Here is a 25,810-nt window from a genome sequence, read left to right as displayed (position 1 = left end):
CTCAAAAAACATATACAGAAAATACACCAAACAACAAAAATATGAAAATGACTCAAAATACACAAAACTAAACATTTATTAAAAAAATACACAAAATGACAACAGAAATCTACAAAACTACACCAAAATAGTTACAAAAAATACACAAAATGACTCCAGAATCACACTACAAAGGCAACAAAAAACAATAATTATGCAAAAATGCACAAAAAAGACAACAGATACAAAAATACACATGACTCCTAAAAACATACATTACAGAAAAATACACCAAATGAAAAAAATATAAAGATGAGTAAAACATTTATAATGAGCATGTCCCATAGAATTAAACCAGGGAAATCGCACACACTATTTTACTTTGCACCCATAAATAAACCCCTTTATTACACTACAGAGTACAGAGTATGTACACCTCTTTGTACATCCAACCTTCAAACACACTCATTTGGCCATAATTGACAACTCTACTTAAGCTCCCACTATATGAATACTTCCGACGTACTAGTGTTATGTAAAGAAGGTTTTTTTGAATTCATGTATTTTAAGGGCTACAAAAAAATAAATGAATCTATCCTCAAACAATTAAAATCTTTATTTTCCTCCAGAACAGTTTTTTAGTTGATTTAGTTATCTGACCAGGGATTTAAAACTTAAGGTTAACCACAGGTGCAAGGTAAGTTAATGGTCTGTAGATGTTACAGGAGGTATTTTTAGGTTGACAAATTGCTATATCATGATTTTATTTGGTGACAATGTCATTAATCATTAATACCCTCTGTAAGAAAATAATTCTTTATTTCAATATATTTTTTAAAGCTATCGGGAGTTATTGCAAAAGAGTCGAAGAGCCACTTAAGGCCCCAGAGCCGCATGTTGCAGACCCCTGATCTAAGCATTATTTGTAATTGACACCTGTGTTGCAAATGGAGAGAAAATCCCTTCCTGAGTGTCATATTTGCTGTGTCTACCATATTCTAGTGTTTGGAAAGAGGAAATTACTCAAGTGCTACAAGTCACACAATCCACTGTTTTCATGAGAGTGATCAAGAACCAAGAGTTCATATCTCTAATTGAATTCATCTGAAAAATAATTTTGATATTTTTGATTAGGTTGTTGATGGAGGAACAGAAGAACAGCCTAAATCACAAATATACATTATCAAATGCAAAAAGAAAAAAATTACAATAGCAGAACATCTTTGCAAATACTGCGGTATAAAAACTGTCTTTTACTGTGTATTTTATATATCAAGCAGTTTTTATTTAATTGTATTGCTTCGAGCTTGTGTTTGTTTTGGGCTGAATTGGCTTCGTCATGTAATGGTGTTACTTTTTGATGTGCAGAATATCTATGTTTTGTTGTTTATGGGCCAGACTGTTAAAAGAAAGAAAAAAAATTAAATGTAAAGGCTCTGAAGCGGGCTTTCTCCATATGAAGAGTTGCAAAAGCAGATAACTGTTTTAGTTTAAAAAAATAAAATTTAGTTTTGTCACGGTTTAGTTTAGTTGATTTGACCAAGGAGAGGGTATCATCTGTCAAAAGCCACTTGATTTAACTCATAAGACCTGAACTAAATCACATTTTAACATTTATAAAAACAATGTTTATCTCACCTGGCAATAGAACTTTTCAAAAGAGAAACTCAAGTGTTTTTTTCTGTATTTTATGATGAGTACATATGCAGTATGAGTCCCTCTATAGACCTAAGACAGGGGTGTCAAACTCATTTTAGTTCAGGTACCAAATACGGAGCAATTTGATCTTAAATGGGCCACAGATTTTATGCAGGAAAACAAGTAATTTCAACATTATTGTGCCCAAATTTGCACTTCTACATATACATAAAATACAAAAAAAAAAAAGAAAAAGTAAGAAACTGACAATATCCAATCAATAAGTGACAGATATCTGTCCCAACATGATAGTTACTTTAAATTTCCTAGATTTTGTGACCAATTTTTAAGTATGGGAAAAATTATATAATGATTTGAGGAAAATTTAAGGATTTTGTAAGAATTTTTAGTTTTTTCAACAGTTTAACAGCAAAAATGAATGTAATCATGTGATATAAGCACCAGGAGTGTTGAGTTTCATTTACACAATGATTCATGTTTTTCTGTAATTTTCACTTTCTGCTGCGGGCCAAATTGGATGATCCAAAGGGCCGGATTTGGACACCGGGCCATGAGTTTGACACATGACTTAATGTGAAAAATTAGTTGAGTGTAAAATGGTTTGAAATATATACATATAAATGTGTTTGTACACTGATTTTCGTTTTTAAAAACATTGCGAGAACGTAGGGAAACATTTTATTTATAAATGTATTCATCTTTTATTTTGTTACTATGAATACACCGCCGGTTGGGGGCGCCTGAGTCCTGCCTTCCTGTGCTCGTCCACACTGAGCTGCAGCGCCGTATGTCCACAGCGTCACGGACGGGAAAGTGCACTCGCCCACTTTATTTTTCTTCTTCTTCCTGGGATCTGTGTGACTGTCGTGCGATCATATTTCCTCATCTGGGGGGGCTCAGCGCAACGCTCAAACAGTCCGGAAATCACGGCCGTATCTGGCTGAAGGCCACCGACTCATCCATGTATCGGACTCCCGGGTCCCTGCGTACCGGCTCCAGCCATGTCGGCCCGGAACGCAGCGACAGGCGGCGGTGACAGAGCGGGAGGTGAACCAGCAGGTATCGGGCATGTAGCCTTCAATTCCACCGCTGCTGCTGGGCTTTCTCTGCGTTGACACTCGGTGCTCCCTCGGTGTGAGCTTGGTTTAGCGGTCTGGCAGATGTGCTGCTAGGATTCGGGGGGGTCTGTTGTCGGTAACTCAGCGCCTTTCTGAAACTAGGTCAGTAGATCAGTGGAGCAAGCTCGCCCTCTGTACTATGCGCCATTTATGTAACACACCACTTTGTTTGTAACGACCGCCTACGAACGGCTGTCAACAACAGTAACACTGATTTATTTTTTTATTTTTTTTAGTCGATAACTACGTTTTAAAACTAACTCCAGTAAACCGGGGGTAATGGAAGGGTTAAAAGGCGGTCGTCATCGTCTCTAACCGGGAAGAAGCCTCAGAAGGGGGGATTCACAGTCAAGGACAGATCCATAGAAGTAAACAGGAGAGTGGACATGACCCCCCGGGAGAACGGCTCCACTTCGGCCGCCATCTTGCCCAGGACTTATCATGTAAAGAAGGATCCAGTTTATGTCTATGTTAATAATTAAAAGCATCACATTAAAAATAACATTTTACAATATCTAACCATATGCAAGACTTGCAGTGAGTTGGTAAACCCAAGACAAGTGTCAACTAGTTTTATTTACATGCCTATATAGTGTAATATTTATTATCTATTTTAATAAGGCATCCATAGTAGGGCTGGGCGATAAAGACCAAAAGTAATATCTCATATTTTTTTCTCAAAATGGTGACATATGATATAAATTTCAATATTTTTTAACACAAAGTCTTACCAAAAACATTTATTAACAAACATCAGAGATGTAAAGAGTACTTATATATTCTACTCAATTAGAAGTCCCATGTCAAATGTGCCATGTGGGTAACAACATAATAGAAAGTTAACCACAACCTGAACCCAAGAAAGTGGCTGGATGTTGTTCAGAAATGGCATAACTAAGAAGGGTCATGGTGGCAAGATCCTCAGCAGAGAGGCCCAGACGGTCCTCTCCCCAACCACTTCCACTAGCTCTTCTGGGGCCATTCCCAGTCCAGCCGAGAGATCTAATCCATCCAGTGTGTTCTAGCTTAGTGGTTTCCAAATGTTTTCTGTTGCTCCCCCTTCGAACAATTAAACATTTTCAGGGGATCCCATCGCAACAAAATATCAACAATATGGCTAAAAAAAAGTTTTGAAATTTGATGAAAAAGGTAAAAATTGTGAAAATATTTCTGATGAACATATACAGCAACTTGATTTTTCATCTCTATGTTTAATCTTGATAATAACTGGGTAGAATATTGTGATATATCATGTTAATATTGTATCGTGACCCAAGTATTGTGATACGTATTGTATTGCAATATCCTTGCCAATACTCACCCCTACCCCAAACTACATAAAATGTGCAATAACATGTTTAAAAACAGTAATAATAAAGAACTTTGAGTGGAAAGAAACATTTTTTTTCAATTTTTTTATGCTCAATGTTCAGCAACTTGTTTGTCGTGGATGGAGGCTAACATTTATGTTTGGACAGTTCCTTAAAATTTCTGGTTAATTCCATTAAATATATCCCAATAAGAGTTCACATTTTGGAATTTTCCCCTAATTCCCGAGCTTAAGTTCCCTTGGAAATTTACCGGAAGTTGTTTGCTTATTTGCAACCTTAATATAAAGACTGTAGCTGAGATACGGGCTCTGGACACACACTCGTTTTTCAGGTTTTCTGACTTTAATTTCTTAGATCATGCTCGTTAGCTCAGTCCGCTTAGCTTAGCTTTTCAACCTGTTTTTCTGCAGGTAGCACACTGCTCGGTTGCTTCCCTATATTATAAAACAGGTGTTCATAATCACTACACCTGTGATTAATCGCCAATAGAGTCCAACCTTTGAAATCAGCCATTTATATTCCTTCTATGTTTTACTGTAACGCAGTTGAAATAATCAGTAGTAAAGCTTTGTTGCGTGTGAATGCGCATCATACTTACATGTGGATATGTTTTTACAGATTTCCATTATTAAAAGCTTCCTTGTAGGGGTGGGTGATATGGAAAAATAATCATATCACGATTTTTTTTTTGTAAAATCACAATCATGATTTTATCACAATTTTTTTCATTCAGATCATTTAGACGACTAGTACAGTGCCCGTCAGAAGTATGTATTCATATAGTGGGAGGAGCTTAAGTAGAGTTGTCAATTATGGCCAAATGAGAATATGTTTGAAGGTTGGATGTACAAAGAGGTGTACATACTCTGTACTCTGTAGTGTTTTAAAGGGGTAAATTTGCGGGTGCAAAGTAAAATAGCATGTTTGTTTTTTTAACTCGTTTTTATATTTTTTGTTGTAATGTATATTTTTTGGAGTCATTATGTGTATTTTTGTATCTTTCAGTTGTCTTTTTGTGCATTTTTTTGTATAAATATTCTTTTTGTTGCTTTTGTAGTGTGATTCTGGAGTCATTTTGTGTATTTTTGTATCTTTTTTGGTGCAGTTTTGTGCAATTCTGTTGTCATTTTGTGTATTTTTTGTATAAATATTTAGTTTTGTGTATTTTGAGTCATTTTCAAATTTTTGTTTTTGTTTGTATTTTTCTGTAATGTATGTTTTTTTGGATACATTTTGTGTGTTTTTGTAGCCTTTTGGTATATTTTTGTGCATTTCTGTTGTTGTTTTGTGTACTTTTTGTATAAATATTGTTTAGTTTTTTTGTTTTATTTTACTCATTTAGTATATTTTATTATAAATACCTTATGTGTGGTGAGGGTGTGTTTTGAGATGTGTATGTGTGTGTGAGAGACTCGCTCCATCGCCTCCGTGGGTTCTCTCTCACACACGCACGCACATAAGCTGCGTGCATGCACATACTGTAAATCGTCACAGGTTGTTGAGAGAAAAAAAACTGACCCAAAAGTACCACGAAAAATAAACGTGTTGCAACACCAAATAAGTCGCAATCTCTAAACGGCTCTGTGTGAGTTCAGCATGTACATCGCGGTGTAGTGCACGCACGCGCGTCAGCCATGTTTGTGTGTGTTTACATTGTAGCTGCTAGCATCTTAGCACATAGAATAATATAAGAAGAAACACTCACCCTTGCGCAGAACAAACAATAATCATAGTGGAGCCGTGTTGTGGACCAATTTTACTTTTTAAATAACCATGAAATATTAACTTTTTAGCAGTACAAAAACTTTTTTAATATTGACCTTCTTTTTTAAACCCAAACAAACTGCGACACAGTTATGTCATGTACTGGTGACCTGGAACCGGAAGTCGCACACTCAATACCGATAGGGAGCCATAATCTTAAAATTAAAATGAACGTTTAGCAACACCAAATTACTCCAAAATAACGGATGCACACACTTGTGTAATTTGGAAGCCATTGCCAAAGTTTCATGTCGAACAGACACCGCGCTGGGGAGATATTTGCTCCACAAACACACCTACTAACACACACACGCATGCAGAACTTTCTTGCTTTCATAGCTAGATTTTAAAGTTCTTTACCAATAAAACAAACGAATTTGCCTACTTAAAATCATCACCCTAAAAGCTGACAATAAAAAAACAGTGAACAGTGCCTAAAATGGTACATTCTAAATAACCACACTTGCTCTATGTTATTCCTGTATCAGTAGAGTGTAGGTCAAGGGTTGGCCGCTGGCTGTAAGCTACAGATGCTACAAAGGGATTCCCCATAGAAAGAATTGCTCAATGTTAGCCTTAGGTTAGGATAGTAAACCATTAGAAGGTCATTGTCGGTCACATTTCCTGATTGGCTACGAGTGGGACAAGTGAAAGACACACACAAACAGTTTTTACCCTGAAGGCTTTTACGTGCATCACAAACAATTAAAACCTTTCATAAATCTTGTGAAGTTCTGGATATGAAAACAGCAGTTTTCTTGTCAGATGAGCAAAAATGAATTCTGGACCAGTAACACTTGAATTCTTGCCATTCTGCCTCGACAATGTGGCAGAAAAGAAATGGGAGAACAAGGATATCTGGTGCAATAGAATATGTTCATTTTAGTTTGAAATTTAGAATTGGAATCTTTGTCAATTTGGGTACTGACCCATATAAGGTGCAAAAGACATTTACTGAAAATATATATGGAGTTACACATCAAGATAGAAAATAAGAATATATGTAAATGTATAAATAATGTATATACATATCTAGTTATCTATATACACACATTTATTTTACATACTGTACCTACACATGTACGTGAATAAATTGTAAATGCAAGTAGCTTAAACTGAATTACCAGTACATTGTGTATTTCCCCTATTCCATTTGAGAGTTTACCCTTGCTTGCATCATATTAACATCATATTTTCCATTAGACTTGACATGTCTGTCCTTATATTTGTCCACTCCTTTTCTGTGAAAAAACTGCATGTAATTGCATATTTGTCCCAATACAAGCATGTGAGGGTATATATTCTTTCATATTGTTAATGTTTACAGCTTTTCTTTTAAATATAAAAGAAATTGCTATTTTCTTTTCTGTTCGAACCATTCATAAATCAGAGCACTTTATTCACAACTTTTGTGAACTACGGTTTTCTTCTAAGCTGCTTTTGAACAACCATACAGGCTGGAAATATGTAGGGACTGTATTTGTGATTTAGGGTTCTGATCTCACTTGATTGTATTGCAGTTAAAATGAGAGCATATGATTTCATATTGTTCAGATTAATAATAATAACCCTCTATAATCTCCTACTTAGAGGAAGCCCACATTTCAATTTGATGCACCAAGTGCTCATTGATCTCCATTTGACAAATATCTACCAAATCCGTCTTTGTCATGGGTCAAAAATAGGGATGTAACGATTCACTCAACTCCCGATACGATTCGATTCACGATACTGGGTTCACGATACGATTCTCTCACGATTTATTTTACAAAATGGGAATGTATATAAATGACTGAAAAATATTCCTTTATTTTTTTTTTTTTTTGGGAAAATACTATACTATTTTTCATTGTCAAAAGAATCCCTTGATAAACTATTCAAAACAATGCAATTTAACTAAAAATAAATCTTGAATGAAATAAATAAAGGAATAATACAAATGAAGAAGAAGCTTATTTAAATTCTGGTTCTATAGTAAACAATACAAAACTGCATAATAGTTATTTTTCTTTTTAAAAGTGCAACTGAAAATGTAATTTGTGCCTTAACAATTGGACTTAAAAAAAAAAAAAGTCATTTTACTGTATTTAGGTCAGATATTTGTTTGAACCAGCAGAGGGCGCTGGTAATCCAGTGGTCGGTTGGCATGCAGCTATTTTGCAGTGAAGAAGAGATGCTATGCTAGCAGACAGAGCTAATAGAAAAACGTGACTTTTACAGATATTCATGTAATATTACAGATATTCCTTCGGTGCTAAAGGGGTAAGGAATCATTTATGAATATGTTTAAGAGTATAAGGCGGCCAGAAAGAAAGTATTAGCAGATTTCGCTCGCAGCCAACACTTCTGGGTAGCGCCCTCTGCTGGTTAAAAAAAGTACTGCGATTCAATTTTCACAGCATCGATGTGAATCGTTATACCTATGAATCGATTTTTAACTGCCTTACGATTAATCGTTACATCACTAGTCAAAAATCTAAAACATTGCAGGTTTATGCTTTAATTTAAAATCTACGGTGCTCTATACCAGTTTTTCTCAAATGGGGGTACGTGTAGCACTGGGGGTATGCGATGGCACTACAGGGGGTACTTAGAGAGTGGAAAATTAACAAAATAAAGTGTCAGTCTTGGTCCCACCCCAGGTGTGATGTGACCGGAAATGATACAACCTATAGAAATAAAAAAAAAAATTAAAAGATTTTTGAATTTGAATTTTTTATTTTTTGGGGGGGAATTTAAACAGCACACAATCTAAAACAACTGTATTTCTATACTTTCCCTTTGGGAAATATAAATCTAGTTCAACTAAAATGCAGTAAAAAATTAAAAAAAAAAATTTAGCTCAAAACTAAGGATGCACCAATCGATCGGCCGGTGCCGATTTTCCTGATTTTGGGGGATCGGCGATCGGTCGATCTTTGCATATGAAACCGATGTTTTCCGCTGATCTTTTCTACCTCCACAAAGGTCCTAAGACTGACAGGCCCCACCCACTAGGTCATGTGTACGTGCTACACAAGATTACAACAACACGGTTAGCTTAGCAGATTGGCAGTTTTACACAAAAAAGAGGGCAAAGGATCGCAGTTGTAATTTCTGTAATGTGGAAATGAGTCCTGGTGGAGCTACAAACAAAACGTTACCTCATTCACTTTTTAATAAACCACCATACCGCTCAGTGTGCAGCATTTGAAGCTAGAAATCAAGCTAATGCTAAAGCTACAGCTAGCGGTAAACAGAGCCAGTGGTCTGCTGAGAGCACTTATCAGTGAAAAGAGCAAAGATACTACGAGGAAAATGATGGAGTTCATGGCTTTGGATACAAATAATATCTACTAATGTATAAATGACTGTAATAAGTGTGTCGTGTTCATTCTGTCATTACCATGTTACACATGATGCACTTTATTATTTTTGCAGAATGTTTGACTTTTAGCCTTTGTCCTGTCAGCTGTTGCAAGTTATTTTTAGAATAATATTTTTACATTAAATATCCACAAAGCTGCTGCATTTGGACATTTTTTTTTATTTTTTGCACTACAGGGAAACCTAAAACTCAGGACACTTTATTGGTGGTTTAAGATGTTTTGTTAGTTTGTCCTGTCGATTATTATTTTATCACCTATGCCAAACCCTGTGATTTTCTTTATTTGTAAAACGAAAATACTGCTGTGCACTTTATTTTAGTCAAAGAGCTGAAAACAGGTCTGCAGTGGAACCTGTTGGACATGTTTATTTAGTTTTTAAAATGTGAAAAATGAAAGAAAGGAAGTAATGTAATTTAGTATTTTGAGATAACTACCTCATGTGCAGTTAAAATAACATATTTGTATTGTTTCACAGGTATTGTTCAATGTTTTAGAATAAGATTGGAACATTCAAGGTGTATGATGTCAGTTATGAAAAAAATCGGTATCGGCCGGTCAGGCTTTTAAAAAAATTGGTGATCGGCCAGAAAATTGCAATCGGTGCACCCCTACTAAAACATAATCAAAAATGAATTCTTGGAAAAAAAAAATGTGTTTGGGTTCGGCAGAAATTCTTTATATCAAAATGAGGTCACGATCAAAAAAGGTTGGGAACCACTGCACTAAATAAAGTTTCTTTCCACTTATTTACAAAATGAGATTCTTTAAAAAGTGTTATCGCTGGTTCATTCCATCATTTTGCTCTGTAGTTGTTTCTAAATAAATTGTTTTCAAAGCAAAATGTTACAGTTGGACAAAGGAGGTGGATGGATTCAAAAATAAGAGAAAGGGGGTACTTGAGCCACTGCTCTTAACCAATCTAACTGAAGCATTGAGTTTTGGCAACATGCATAAAATCTACTGTAGAAACTGATCTTGTATTGCTGTCCTGATATGCTGAACAGAACAGCCTCAATCTTTCAGAACACTGTGACAATGTGATGACATGAAACACAATTCCTGCACAATCTAAGTCCTAAATATTGCATTTGAACAGTTTGACTCCCTTGCATGGCGTGAAACTGCTTACTGGTGTGTTGAACCCTCGTGTTTGTGCATGACGGGCTGCTGATGGTTGTTGTTGCTCATTGTTGCAGAGGATGTGCTGGTTGAGGAAAAACAAAGCAGCTCTGTGTCCTTTCCCATCATGATGACTCCATCCTCTGCTGCTGCCATGTCCATGGGCCTGGAGATGCCCCGTAAGCGTAAGGGCAGCATGGACAACCAGTAAGTGTGACATCAATTCATTTAAATTGATTTTATGCAAGTCACCAACTTGTGGCTGTACACGGTTACAACTTTGATTTCTTTGTCTAGAGATTCAAGGTCTATTTCCATCCATGATGCAGACATGGATGATCTACAAGACGAGTACGTTTTTGATCTGATAGAAACACACACACATCCTTTCAACAACTCTAATGCTTGATGTAAATATTTCTCGTCGTATTTCTTTTCCGCAGGTCAGACGAAGACGACCAACATCCAAAAATGAAATGCTTCAGGTCCGTATTATATCAGACTCGCAAACGATAGAACTGTGATGAAGCCCAGAACTGATGTTTGCTGTGTACTGTACACACAGGGAACCACACAGGGAGCCACACAGCAAAATTGAGAAGAGGAGACGGGACAAGATGAATATCCTCATCGACAAACTCTCTGCCATGATCCCCACCTGTAACCCCATGTCTCGCAAACTAGACAAACTCACCGTGCTCAGAATGGCAGTGCAGCACCTCAAGTCCCTCAAAGGTACGCGCTTTGTGACATCACCTGCACAGCCGTCACTAGGGCTGTAAGGATACACTCCACCACCGATTCCATTCAAATCACGATATTGGGTGCACAATTCCATTGGAATTCCAATTTACAAAAAACAACAAACTAAAATCAAAGATTGGGAAGTAATGATGCACTTAACTCCTTTCAATTTCAATACATAGAGAAAAAAACAGAAAAGTCAAAATACAGACCTTCTTACAAACCAAAATAAACTGCACATTAAAATTAAAATGTAAGAAAAGTTTTCTCATGGTCCTGGCTTGGAATTTACATATTTTTTCTTCGTGTGTCTGTGTCTGTGTGTGTGTCTAGGAGTAGGATTCTCGCATTGGGGTGCGAGGGGTCCCGGGTTTAGATTCCGGACAAGCCCCCAATTACATTACGGCCCTCTCTAGGTTGTTATATCAAAAGGCTTGAGGGGTCGCAACATAAAAGATGCCAAACAGAAATAACGATTGTCAAAGTATTTATTTACAAAAAGTTCTTAAAAGTAGCAAATAAAATCAAAATAACTGAAAGAAACAAAAAAGGACTGGAGATGGGTCTTCTGATTAAAGCTCTTCTCCGAGGAGACCGTGACGTCTAAACAAGCTACCCTAAGACAGTCACAGCACCCCCTATTGTTTAAGTATCAAAGCACATATTGTGCTTTGTCGATTTTATTCCCCTCTTATTTGCATTGATTTTTCGCCTCTTTAGGATATATCCTGACATCCCTAGCCGTCAATGTTGGTGCTTTTCTAACGTCATCCGTTGCTCAAACCGGAAGTTCTCAAATATTGCCCTTTGAGCCACCGTGACTGGAATGTACATTTTAAACGTATTTTTAAAAAGTGTTCTAAAATTCAACCATTGTTGTTAAAATCAAAACTTCACCTTTTTTTTGCATGTTAGGTTCATCAAGCTCATTCTCTGAAGCCAGCTATAAACCCTCGTTCCTTCCTGATGAGGAGATGAAGCACCTTGTCCTCAAGGTAAACCTGCAGCTGAATAAGCTCACTGTCATTCATTTAACTAATGTCTTATGTTGTAATGAATGCATTAAAAGACTGGAGTTTGATTGCTGCAGTTCTGTGGAGTGATCTCCATATGACATGATCTATCTATCTAAGTGTCAATAATGGTTGAGATCCTATATATAGATACTACAGCCATTGTGAAGCTATGACACATTGATTTTCTGACCTGAATCTAACCAGCTGTTGGGCTACGGTTCGATTCATCATCAGGTTAACTTCGTCTTAATTGTGGCTTCTGCATTTCTCTCTGCAGGCAGCCGATGGTTTCCTCTTCGTGGTGGGATGTGATCGTGGAAAAATAGTCTTTGTCTCCGAGTCCGTCACGAAGATATTAAATTATAGTCAGGTAAAGCTGGTGGATATGTTTCATCTGTGCAGTGACTGTTTGGTTGACAACAAACAAGTTGACATATCTCAACTCAACTGCCCAATCCTGCATTACACACACCTTTGTGCTACAGGTTACCCACTCACTAGCTGTAGTATGTAGAATCTGTGACATTGGAATGGGATCAACCACGCTCCCTCCCCTCCCTGTTTCAAATCCATCGGTATCCTCGTGAACGTGCACGACTGTAGAGATATGTGTCGTGACTTAGTTGTGAATCTGGCGACTTTCTAACTCCTTAGCGACTTTTTTCCCAAAAGAGTCAAAAAATCCAGCGTTTCTTTCTTGCATTATTGAAGTGTTTTCTAATGTTTTAGAGACAATGTGATAACTTGTATCACTCGTTTAAAACGCTCTAGCATTCCTTTGCTTGGATAGTCCGCCTCGTTTGGTTGGTGTGAACACAAAAACAAAATCTAAAGCGGATCAAACGGTCAAATTCTAGAGCAATTGTTTCTGTTGGACTAGAGTTTACATTTGAAGCCTAAAGCGAATAGGAGCATGAACACAACTGCTCTTGAATCGGATCAAACAGGAAGTATCGGCGATGACATAGCGCGCACGGCATTGTGGGTGGTCAGGAAAAACGGCGACACTGCAAAACAAAGTACAACTTGTTGCTGCTACACTGTTGAAATGTTGTGAAAGAACAGTATGAGAAGAAGGCAGACTTTTCTGAGCACTCTTAACCTTTTGCTTTGACCCATAGATCAGAGCCTCTTCTTCTGGTTTCTGTTTTTAGAGAAGTCTGTACTCCAGTAACGGCGCCCTCAAGTGGTTAGCTCATGCAACTGCTCCAGAGGCTGAAAGGAGACCCACACCACTCTGCGTCCAGACTGTAAATTAATTGCACATGTTCTCTCCACCTTGGATATGCTTGTTTAAGGTTTACATGCGGTTTATTCCATCTGTTATCACTCTCCCTCTGACACAAGTATGTGGCGCAAACTACGGACATTCGCGAAGTACCTTTCACGTACATTCCACCCGAGTGTTTGGGCCTTTTGACTGTCACTTCTCTGCGTCGCTCTAACTTTTTTGCCTTTCGTTACCGTGACTACCGAGACTTCCTGCCGAAACGTCTGCCATCGCACCTTCACTACCACTAGGTCGTGAACGCGCATAGACTTTTGTCGAGCAGCCAATAGCATCGCCCTAAACAGCTCATGGAGCACCTTTTTTAGCAAAAAGATCTCTGATTGGCTGAATAATTATTTCTAAAACTTGAATACATGGCCAGGAGAATACGCAGAGGTCCAGCGTCCTCTCAGAACACTTTGAATTACAATATGCTCAAAGGTTAAGAAGGATTTTTAACATTTTGTAACACTGGGTGAATTCAAGACAATTATACAAGAAAGAGAAATAACTGTAACTGCACTATCTAAACATGTATACCTCACTCTTGCTCTTTAATATTGTGTGAGCACATTTTATCTGTGTTTTGTGTGTGTGTTTGCTGTAACCGTTAGGTTTTTTCTGATGCAGTTGTCTTGGCCAGGTCATTCTTCTAAATGGGGTTTTTAAATCTCAATGAGTTTTTACCTTGTTAAATAAAGGATGTTGATTGATTGATTTTTTTGACCAAATGACGCCAAGACAAAGAACCTTACATACTGCAGCTTTAAGCAGAGGGCTTTGATGATGGTTTTTGTTTTTACAGGCGGAGCTTATTGGACAGAGCCTGTTTGATTACATCCACCCTAAAGACATGGGAAAAGTGAAGGAGCAGCTGTCGGCTTCAGAATTATACCCTCGTGAACGGCTAATAGATGCTAAAAGTAAAGCGTGTTGTGTACGTGGGTGTGTGCATTTGGTGAAAGTGTTTTTAACACTCCTTTATTCTTCCTCAGCTGGTCTGCAGGTACAGGCTGACCTCCCCGTCGGAGCAGCTCGTTTGTGTTCAGGCGCACGTCGTTCTTTTTTCTGCCGCATGAAGTATAACAAGATTTCTGTCAAACTGGAGGAGAAAGATTCACCAGCAAACACCTCCAAAAAGAAAGGTGGGACATGATGTTCAGCTCTCAATCAGGCAGGTTCCTTTGTGTTTTTCACACTTTGACGTTTATTTACCTTCCACGTCTGCCTCAGAGTCGCAGAAGTTCTGCACCGTCCACTGCACTGGCTACATGCGCAGCTGGCCTTCCAGTCAGATGGGCGCAGAGGGGGAGGGAGAGTCGGACAAGCAGGACAGCTCCCATTTCAGCTGCTTGGTGGCAATGGGTCGCATCCACCCCCACTCGTCCCCCCACATTAACGGAGAAGTCCGAGTCAAACCCACTGAGTTCATCACACGTTATGCTATGGATGGAAAATTCACCTTTGTTGATCAAAGGTAGAACTGAGTTGATCATTATGATTAGAAACCATGTTTTCTTATTTTTGCTAATTAGGGTTGTGGGGTCCTTGTATGCAAAAAAAACCCATGAGCTTAAAGCACATGTGTAAAACACGAGGCCCGGGGGCCAAATCCGGCCCACAGTAGAAAGTAAAAATGACAGTGAATCAATGAATGACTGTAAATTTCCAACTAATTCAGTTGTAGATTAATTATGGTGCAATTATGATTGTAATTTTAAAAATCTGTTGCTGACGTAATTAAATTGTAATTGAGTTTAGATAATTGTAATTGCCAGGAAAATTCTATAAAAATTCTCAATTTTAATTTAACGCAAAACTGGGGAACCATGTTAACAGTTCTATGTACAGTTTTACACATATTTAGTTAACAATTACTTAAATATCTTTCATATCAAGTTTTCCCACATTTTACCATTTAAAAAAAAATTGAAATCTAAGGGTATACTGACAAAAAAGGCTGAGGATGCTCACACTGAACATAATAAAACCTATATTTCATTGATTAGGAAGCCTAATAAGGTAACTAATAGATAGGAAAGATATTAGATGATAGTATTTGTTTTTAGTGTATTTTAAAGCTGATTTAGGACCCGCTATCATAAGAGATGTTAAAACAAGAGGAAGGTTAACTTAGGTGATTTATTTCAGGCTCAGTAACTGGGATTAATTGTAAGTGAACTTAAGTATTTGAGAACATAATTGTAATTTAATTTGTCAAGATAAAAATTATTGTAATTGGAAAAAATGCTGATCACTGTAATTGTAATTGTACATGGGTAATTGAAAATGCAAGTTGTTTGTAGATATCTCAGCCCTTCTCAATACACAAATTGAATAAAACGGCACAATATTTGCAGGGTTCCTAGTTTTCCCATGCTCATATCACATGATGGGAATACGTTTTGAACGCAAATTGTCACAAAAACTGTAAGATTTTTTTTTTTTTTTTTACAAAATCCTGTAATTTTTCTTAAAATCCCCACATTAAATATAAATTGGTCACAAAATCAAAGAACTTTGTAGGTTACTTACATGCTTTACATATCATGTATACGTTGACGTTCAAACTAGAGCACATTAATGTTGAAACTGCTTTTTTCACTGCCTTAAATCTGGGGCCCTTGCGACCTCAAACTGGTCCGTATTTGGCCCCTGCAGTAAAATCGGTTTGACATCCTTGCCTTAAAGCTAAAACAAATGTCTGACCACTACTAGTATAAATGGATGTGAATGTGATGTCATCTCTTGTATGTTTTCAACAGAGCAACAACCATTCTCGGTTACCTTCCTCAAGAACTGCTTGGGACTTCGTGCTATGAATACTTCCATCAAGACGACTTACCACATTTAGCTGATAGACATCGAAAGGGTAAACCGCTGCTTCCTGAATCCAAAATAATGATTTAATTTAATCTTTAACTGTGTAAATGTAACATGTGTAAAATGCTAATATTGCATGGATCAGTTTAGGGTGAATTAACAAGTTAAACATCTGGTAACCAATGATTTTGAAGAATTGCTGAAAATGTATTTTGTTAATTTTCAATCCCACTAACGGCCTGCGTTTCTTCCACAGTCCTACGAAGTAAAGAGAAAATCCAAACGAACTGCTACAAGTTCAAAACCAAATATGGCTCTTTTGTCACTCTGCAGAGTCAGTGGTTTAGTTTTATAAATCCCTGGACCAAAGAAGTAGAATATATAGTGTCGACAAACACCGTCATATCGTGAGTACACACTTCTATCCCACTCATGCATCACAGCAGCTCTGAGCTCTAGTCTGTGTGTGTTTCCTTTCCTGTTACTAGGCATGATCCCAGTCGATCGGGGCGCTCCGGAACCAAGTCAGACCAGACCAGCAATTCCAAAGCTTCTCAGGGTCAGTTATATTTCTTACACAGCAATACATATCTGTCTGACATAGTGGTACAAACACACCCGTTTCTATTTTTTGTCTAACATATATATTTTCTTTCTTCTGTTAGACTGTAAGAAGTCCTTTCCAATAATCCCAGGCATCTCCACCTCACCAGGAACAATGATATATGCTGGAAGCATCGGGACCCAAATCGCCAATGAGCTGCTGGATTTCAACAGGTGTGGTTTTCAACACCAGGGAATGTCTTTTATTGTGACATCACTCCACTGTTTAAGTCAGGGATGGACAACTTTTATCATGGTGGGGGCCACAAAATGTTCTGATCTGAGGGCCACATTATCAACATTTAAGTCAGCATTTAGAATAAAGAGCAATCTGATCATTAATACAGGAAAGAACAAAGGTATTTTCCTTTTTCATATTTTCTCATTTTTTTGTGTATTCTTGTACCCTTTTAGTGTATTTTTGTTGTCATTTCTTGTGTTGTTGTCATTTTGTGTATCTGTTGTTATTTTGTGTGTTTCTGCTTCTTTTGTATATTTCTGTTATATTTTGTATTTTTTTTGCAATTTTGTGTGTTTTTGCAAATTTAATTTTCTGCATTTTGTTGCAATTTATTTTATTTATATTTTTTAGTATTTTTATTGTTGTTTTGTGCATTTTTTCTTGTATTTTTGTAGTCGTCTTGTGTTCTTTGGAGTAATTTTATGTATTTTTTTTGTCATTCTGTACATTTTTCCTCTATTCTTGTGTATATTTGTGGTTGTGTTTAGCGTAAATTTGTCTATTTTTGCCATTTTATTTTCTATTTTTCTGTCATTTGTATGTTTATGTTGGGGACTGCACAGAATTAGACCGAAGGCCACATGTGTGCGTCCCCCCCATGCTGCCAGTTGTCCATGTCTGCTTTAAATAGTCTGATTCAAACTCATTGAAGTTGTCGAGGTACAGCTCGGTTTTGCATGATTACGGCTGTTATTGTGACAGTTTCCGTTAGTTACTGCTGATGCCACTTCAGGCACTTCTTCTTGGATTAATGCGTGTTGGTTTCTTTAGGATGAATTCATCTCCCTCCAGTGGTAATGCCAGCCCTTTCAGTCAGCCACTGGACAAGGCTCCCCTGACTCATAATCAGCTCAGCAACAATGTAAGTATCCCCCGAAAAAAGTGCTTCTCTATGGGAAACGACACTAAACCTTTTTTAATCATCATTACTCAGAATACTATTTAAAAACAACTATAGAGCATAATGATGGAATGAATGAGTGATAGCGCACATTTTAAAGAATCTCGTATTGTAAATAAGTGGAATGAAAGAGTATTTAATGCCTCCTGATTCTGAATTGCTTTCTTTCTACACTTTTTATCTGTTCTGAACTGGTCATCTCCCCCCGGTGTGAGACCAAGACTGATCCTTCATGTTCTCATCAATATCATTTCTATCATCATTATTATGATTATCATTTTAGCTGAAAATAAACATTATAAAACCCCATCATTTTAATGCTTTATTTTGTTAATTTTCCACTCTTTCTCAAGTAGAGAGAGTGTCATCGCATACCCCCATTTGAGAAACACTGTAAGAACATAGAGATACTATTTTAATAATGGTAATATTTGTTTAAATATTAAGATTTTTTAGAATGATAAGTTTAAGTTTATCATAATTCTTTTTTAACATTTTGTGTTTTTATTGATTTTGCAAAGAATATTTACATTAGGAGCAGTACAAAATTACAAACATTTGTATGCATAGTACTGTTGTATGTATTCATATTGAAACACTGGAGGTTAACATTTATGGCAATTTTAAACACTTACAATTGTACCAATGTGTTGCTCCTGATTGTAGTTTTTCTTTTTATATATATATATAGAAACAGTGAAGGGTATAATTTGAAATATGGAGTCTTTTTGTGTGTGTGTGTATATATGTGTATATGTGTATATATATATATATATATATATATATATATATATATATATATGTGTGTATATATACTGATAACAAAAACAACAATAATAAAAATAAAAAATAAAAAAGCACACCTAACGGTTGGACAAGTGAAAACAGTTATGACAGATATAATTTTGATGCAATTTTTCCCTCTCCTAATATTCCTTAAGATGAGCTAATTTATCATTATTCACATGTTTTATATTAGTTTAAAATGCATAATTTAGAGGTGTGCTTATGTGTTAAAAAATGTTTTATATTTGCTGACTGTGTTGTGATGTCACGCCTAATTCTTTACGGTGATTGGATGCAACTTACATCACTCGTATTTGTTTTTAAATAAACAAATAACTCACACTGTGATGGAAGCAACAGTCTTTTGACTGTGCGTCAGACATTATAACTTCCTTTTATTTTTGCAACTAAAAATTTTAAAGCCAGAAGGAGGTCGTTTACACAGTGGTACAAGAGATGAATGAGCCGAGTGCCACAACACAGTGGATTAGTGGATTCACCCACCTTAAAGGCTTAGTTATCACCAGAGCATGAACACAAATTGAGAATCATTGAAGTAGAAAAAAAATCACACCGCTTCCAAAAGTGGATCAAAACAATGAAAATGAAAATAGGGATTTTAAAATAACTTCTTTATTAAATTAACCTTCTGCTACTGACGGAGATCCACCAAGGCTCATGCCTCACGTTCCACATGACTTCGGATTATCTTGTTTATTATAATACAAACACTGTAACACACTAGCCTCCAAATAAACCAGTGATTGGACAGAGTTATGGCACGTTCACACCAAACACGTCCAGAGCACTTCGAGGAGCGTCAGAGGTCCCGCTGTACGTCCCGCGCCTCCTGTGCGGCACGTTTTGAAGCTTTACGCACGGTGGATGCTGCAGGTTTTGAGATTTCAAGTCCGGTGCCTCCAACGCAGCCGACGCTAGAGTTGGAATTGTTAAACTTTTGGGCCATATCGCGGCGCGTCGACCAATCAGGAGCTTCCCCAACCATGACGTATTCAGAATAACGAAAAAAAAAACACAGAGGCAGATGGACAGGTGCTCTTCTGCTGGCATAGAGTGCCTATAGTTGGTGTCCTGGTAGGAGATGAGAGTGCCGATGCAGGTCAGCAGGTTGTCAAACTGGGCACGAGAGAGACGGAAGTAGCGCTGAAAGCGACTCTCGTCCAAGCGCAGCTCTGGTGAATCCAGAAACAACACTGAGGCGTAAATAAAGCCAAGCCACTCTCTCAATAATGTAGAGCCGATGAATGGGGGTCAGAGGCGGCGTGTTTAGCAAGGAACTCCAAACTTTTCTTCATTCTCCACACTTCTCTATAGCCCTCTAACATCACAGTGCACACACTGAGTCACACCAAAATACATTCGACCGCAAACACCGCCTTCTCAACACAATGTTCTCCACCACATCACAGTCACTGGGTGAATTATGAACGTAACTGATCGCCACAATATCATCCATTGTATGGACACCACCGGCAACAGAGAAGCCCCTCCCCTCAACTATGCTGTCTTCCCAACTTGCTTGGCTGCGCATCCAGAGCGTCTTCGACGCTGGTGACAAGCGCCTGATTCAATGAGCACAAGCGTCCAACTACGGGCGTGAGGCACAATTTTGACGCCCGAAACGCATTTGGTGTGAACACAGCATGAAAGCAGATTGGATTTTAGGAGGATTTTTAAGGGTGTACTCACACTGGCAACCAGGGCCGTTCCTAACCAGCTCTGTGCATGTGTGAAACCATGGGGGGCCATTGTCTGGCCTGCGTAGGTGTGAACTGCACCGCAGGGGGTTTAATGGCCCGATGGTCCGGCTGGAAGAGGTGGTCCAAACAGCGTGCCAGACTGGCACGGTTGGCCGCGCATGCGCACGCACAACTCGACTCGACCTGCGCGCAAAATGTGATGACTTTGGTACCGCGCGACGCTTTACGGCACATAAACATCCGCATTCCGCAATGATAGCGGTGTCAGAAGTGCTCGTTAACCGATGAAAAGTTCAGATATGGCGTTACCTGATATATATGAACAACACCACAGAGAACTCATGGAGGAAGAGGACAACGTGACCGTCAGGACTTCTCTTTGATCAGCCGACAGCGGGACAGTAACGGAGTGTAGCAGCTCATCATCAGGTCCTGGTATTTCCAAGGGTATAAATATACATATAAACACATATTACTGGTATATTAACCCATATAAACCAGAAAATATGGAAATGGGACATTTTACTGCTGCAAATGTGTAACATATTACTGGCATTTTGTGGACAGGACACATGTGGTTGGCTATTATATAACCCAGAAAAAAATGGAAATTGAACATTGTACTGCTGCTAATGTATAAATAATATAAATATATATATATATGGTGTTTCAGTGTTCTGGGACACATACTCACAAACTCTGTAGAATGAAAACAAACACAGTGTCTTGGGGAGCAAGGTGTAGTGTATTAATTTATTCATCTAAATGTAACCAAAAACAGAACATCACAAATACAAGCCCAAATAAATGAAATGTCTGAAAGAAAGGGTAATAATTTTCCAAACAAAAATCAATAAGCCAGAAATAAAGTGCAACCTTTTGCAAAATGTAATATGAACCTTAAAAACAAAACATTTAAACATTGGAAGTACAAGGATGGGAATATTATGACAGCAGAACCTGGAACAAGACTGCAAAATGTTGCAACTATTTATTTATTTTTAATCTTATTTTAGTTCTCTTCTTAGGTCGTGTCATGTTAGTGCACATGTGGCAATACCAATTTTCCGTATGTGGAGTTCCTGTTAGTCCTGCACAACTATAATGAATTGATCAGAAATCTACATCTGTCCTGTTCTCAAAATACCAGTAATATGTTACACATTTGCAGCCGTAAAATGTCCCATTTCTATATTTTTTGGTTTATATGGGTTAATATACCAGTAATGTGTTTATATGCATGTTTATACCCTCAATATTACCATGGAATTTTGGGTTTTACTCGGACCCCTCATCATCACGTCTCTGCAGAAGAAGACCCTCCGCTGCACCTCAGCACTTTAACACTCACTAATTTCATAATTTAAATACACTATTTCTACCTTTGTTTTTCTGTTTGCATGTCGTTTGCTTTGTATTTAATAAAATGGTTTCTTCAACAGTTGGTTAAATCTACACATTTATACTGTATATAATGCACGTGCAGGATGATGTGTAACAATAATCAGTAAAATTAGCTGTAAACACATTTTGTAGAACTAAATATAAGGTTATGCTGTGAACAGAAAGAAAGGAAGACGAGCCAGATAATTCTAAACTTTAGAATATAATACAATCATAACTTTTAATCATAAATATGACTCTTCTCAAAACAACAAACTTTGATATCTTTGTCACACAATATCTAAGCTTCCAGTGAATAATTTACATTGAGATCTCAATGTCACCATCAGTGAACTTTTTTTTTTATTTGTAAATTATTCACTGGAAGCTTCTCTGGTGGCGTGTGCAGTGGTTATTATTATTATTATTATTGTATGAAGCCAACATTACTGCAGCTCTGCACATCATTGTTGTCCTGTTAAAGTATTTTTATACAAAGACTTAAAAACAATCTGAAATTAGTGCTGACTCAAGTAAATCACCTTTATTATGTATTATAACAATCTGTTCCTTAAGTCTCTAAAAGATTGAAACGATTAAAAACATATCCTAAAAAATAACATTACAGATAATTAAATAATCATTTAATATACATTTCAATAAATAAGTGCATCCCATGTTGACTCTGAGCTTTATTCTGTCTGTTGTCTGTAGAAGTGATGGGTCTAGATCAGATGATGGAAACTAGATCAGCTCATGGTTTTAATGTCCAGGGAGGGGCGTGGCCACTCTGCACTTATATTAATGTACACAAAGACTAGCTCCACAAAATCAGAACGACATTTATTGATCCAGAAATTAAACTGATCTTACCTTTATAGGCTCAGTTTCCTCCTTTGTTTTCAAATCCATTTGAACCTCCATTCATGGTGGTTTTTATCGTCAGAGAGAGTCTTTCATTTTTAATAAATCCACCGTTATTTGGTCTGTTTTAATCTCTCTTTCTCACTCACTTGGTTCTCTCTGTTCCTTGTGTCGATTTTGTCAAAACAAAGCGGCATCTTTAATGTTTTCGTTGCGTGTGAGTAAAATTACCGCAATGTACCAACACTGGCTGTAAAGAGCAACTTATTATCTTTCATAAACTGGTGGAATTTCTCCGATAGAGCAAATATGAGCAGAGTTACGGTCATTTAAAATAAAATGATGCGTTCAGGGGCCCTGGGAAACCCAGTCCGTGAAAAGAGCACGTATCTGGGTAAATCTTGGTGTATAGTTACCCTACGCAACAGAAAATATGAAATTAACAGAATGTACTGTCAACAACAAACCCAGAGTCGCTTAATGGTGACGTAACGCCATACGTGTGTCATAAATTAACGTGATGATGTATTTCTCTGTGGGAACCGAGTTGAGCTGGTGATCACGTTCGTTCTATCGTGCCAGAAAAGGGACAGGGAGGGGGGGATTCCTGCTGTGAGCTTGGAACGGCCCCAGTTGCCAGTGTGAGTACACCCTAAGTGTCTTCTGTTGTGGTCTTTAGGTGCCAAATGGGGAAACATCTGACATGGAGATTCCTGGAAAGTCCAGCTCTGAGGACGAACCTCAAGGAGCTTCATATTCAGGAGAGACACTTATTGGTACTCTTTCGACTAAGAAACATTTACCATTTGTTTTTATTCTTCTTATTCAATATATTTCTACTTTTAACCAATAACTCACACTTTTTATTTTTTTTTAACCGCAGGTGAGAATTCCCAGATGGATTTGGACAGTGTGGTTGGACCTGGCTTTAGTTCCCTGAGCAACGATGAAGCAGCCATGGCGGTGATTATGAGTCTCCTGGAAACAGACACAAACTTAGGAGAGGCTGTGGACTTCGAGGAGATACACTGGTCCTTATAGGTTGTGTCGTAAAGCGTTCCGTGTGGGACGCTGAAGAAACAAAACAACAACACTGTTCCCTGATGGCGAGAACTAACCGATGTTTACTCCAAAAAGCAGCATTTAGTTTTTTGTTTGTTCTGAACGACTTTAATTTATTAGTTTCTCTTTGGATGTTTGGAGGCTCGTCTGATTCTCCTTTCCTGAGGAAAGCTGTTCCTCTGGAGCCTTACAGCGCTCTGCCTGCCTGCCTTCCATCAAACTCACCTCCTCATCGCTTCGCTCACCTTTTGCTGTCCTCTTCCAAAGTCAGACGGACACACAGGGATGTGACGTAAACATCACCATGACCCAGGATACAGCTCTCATTCCTTTCCTTACCTTTATTTCAAAGCTGCTTGCGACGAATATTTTTCATCCGATAAAGACATAGTGTAGGCCTCACTGATCATTTACTCACAAACAAACGTAAAAGGTTGAGTTTGTTTTGATCTCCACTGTAAACACTCGGTTTTTGACTTTGTTTGAAAAGTTTTCACATCGCATTGTGGGATATGGAGTCCTGTAGATGGATGCATAGAAGTGTCTTATCGTGATTTCTTGTGTTTCCCCCCGAAAGGACTCAATGAGTCTGTTTTTTTTTTTTTAACTCAAACTACTAGTTTCATGTAAAGCTGTCCTTACATAGTGACAGATTTAGCAATTATGATAAAAAGTCACTTGTATAAAAGTTGCAGACTGCACCTTTAAAGTACCAAACCTTGGTGATGTAATCACAGTAAGAATGGAGGAAAAACACTTCTATGCATCTGTCTACAGGACTCCACATCCAATGCAATGTGAGAAACTTTTCTGACAAATGTCTATTAAACCAAGTGTTTACAGTGGAAATGAAAAACAAACTTTTGAGCAACAATTTCAACCCTCTACATTTGTTTGTAAGTACATTATTTTAAATGTATTGATCTTTGAGGCCTACACTATGTCTTTATCCGATTTAAAAAATGATTGTCTCGTGCAGCTTTAACGAAGGTCAGGAGAGCTGATGCAAAAGTTGCATTGAATAGAAGCTTGTGTTATTAGGTACTGAATGTTCTGTTCTAATGAAAGGAAGACATCTCAACAACCTGCAGCGTTTCTGCAACCCCTCAGTATCCCCTACGTCTAGTTCCCAGTTCACTGCAGCAGACCACACTTCCACAACCTCATCTCCCTTTGAGAGCCACTTCTAACGTTGTGGTGCTTAGAGGTTTTTCTCTTGTCAGTATCTGAACAGTTTTCACAAAGACAGTCTATTAGCCCCTCCTCTACACTGACTTGATTATAAGTGTGTGGAGTCTGTTCGATCCCAAACGCCATGTCTTTAGTCCTTTAGTCCATATGTGTCTTAAAGGGACAGTTTGCATTGAAACCTTCAAAGGTCAGAAATGTTCCACTTGATGAGTTTGTTGGTTTCACTTGTTAACTGTTCACACATTTCCATAGCTTTGTAAGCGCTACAGTAGGTTACTGCAGTTCTGTGAAAAAGTCCATATTTTTCTAGATATAAAAAAAGTATTATAAATATTTGTTTTTATTTATCTACCAAATATATAAAGTCAAACATAGATAACCAGAGTAAGAATATAAAAAAGCTTTTCAAATTGTTTATTTACTATCTTATGGATATATATATTTATAGATAAACACACACACAGCCCATGACGCACATTTTTTTCTCATTAAGCCTGTTTAGGCTAAAACTAGGGATGCACGATATTGGATTTATATTTTTTTACTATATTTGATCAAGATTGAAATTAAAAGCATTTTTGTTTGTCAGGGTTGGAAACTTAATCTAATGCAATTTTTTTCGATAAAACAAGAAATCTCTGAATTTCTCAGACCTAAGTAGGGGTGAAAATGTTTTTATTCTTCAAACGCGTCCTTTTCTTCCCTGAGACTTTTATTGTTTTGAAAAACAACCTACGGATCCATGTCCATCAACTTCTGTTACACAGTAGTGGCAGAATTTAATCGCTTTTACTTTGAAAATGACAACTTGCGACCACACGATATGAAAAAAACCCCTGCTTTTTCATCATATTAATGGGTTGATCA

The 25,810-nt window shown here is 37.5% G+C and overlaps 1 protein-coding gene across 1 annotated transcript; it reads left to right on the top strand.

Moving 5' to 3' along the window:
- The first annotated feature begins 2,407 nt into the window (after window positions 1-2,407).
- On the top strand, window positions 2,408-24,540 carry bmal2 (basic helix-loop-helix ARNT like 2). The gene is made up of 17 exons (XM_028451808.1): window positions 2,408-2,697; window positions 10,416-10,545; window positions 10,636-10,689; window positions 10,782-10,823; window positions 10,904-11,073; window positions 11,998-12,077; window positions 12,376-12,468; window positions 14,174-14,291; window positions 14,364-14,513; window positions 14,602-14,845; window positions 16,134-16,240; window positions 16,448-16,598; window positions 16,680-16,750; window positions 16,857-16,968; window positions 17,807-17,897; window positions 23,370-23,466; window positions 23,574-24,540. Exons 1-17 carry the CDS (start codon window positions 2,640-2,642, stop codon window positions 23,729-23,731), a joined length of 1,926 nt encoding a protein of 641 aa, XP_028307609.1. The 5' UTR covers window positions 2,408-2,639; the 3' UTR covers window positions 23,732-24,540.
- The last annotated feature ends 1,270 nt before the right edge of the window (window positions 24,541-25,810 follow it).

Source organism: Gouania willdenowi, chromosome 6 (assembly GCF_900634775.1).
Source record: "Gouania willdenowi chromosome 6, fGouWil2.1, whole genome shotgun sequence".
Classification (NCBI taxonomy): Eukaryota; Metazoa; Chordata; class Actinopteri; order Blenniiformes; family Gobiesocidae; genus Gouania; species Gouania willdenowi.
Note: the sequence above shows the minus strand (reverse complement) of the source record. Positions and strands in the feature narration are given on the sequence as shown.

What these genes read in the sequence shown, in the direction of transcription:
- bmal2 (XM_028451808.1), top strand. Translation starts at nt 2,640, where the DNA reads ATGTCGGCCCGGAACGCAGCGACAGGCGGCGGTGACAGAGCGGGAGGT. An exon ending in AGATATTAAATTATAGTCAG is followed by an intron (nt 12,469 to 14,173) that starts GTAAAGCTGGTG and finishes TTGTTTTTACAG; the next exon opens with GCGGAGCTTATTGGACAGAG. An exon ending in TCGACAAACACCGTCATATC is followed by an intron (nt 16,599 to 16,679) that starts GTGAGTACACAC and finishes TCCTGTTACTAG; the next exon opens with GCATGATCCCAGTCGATCGG.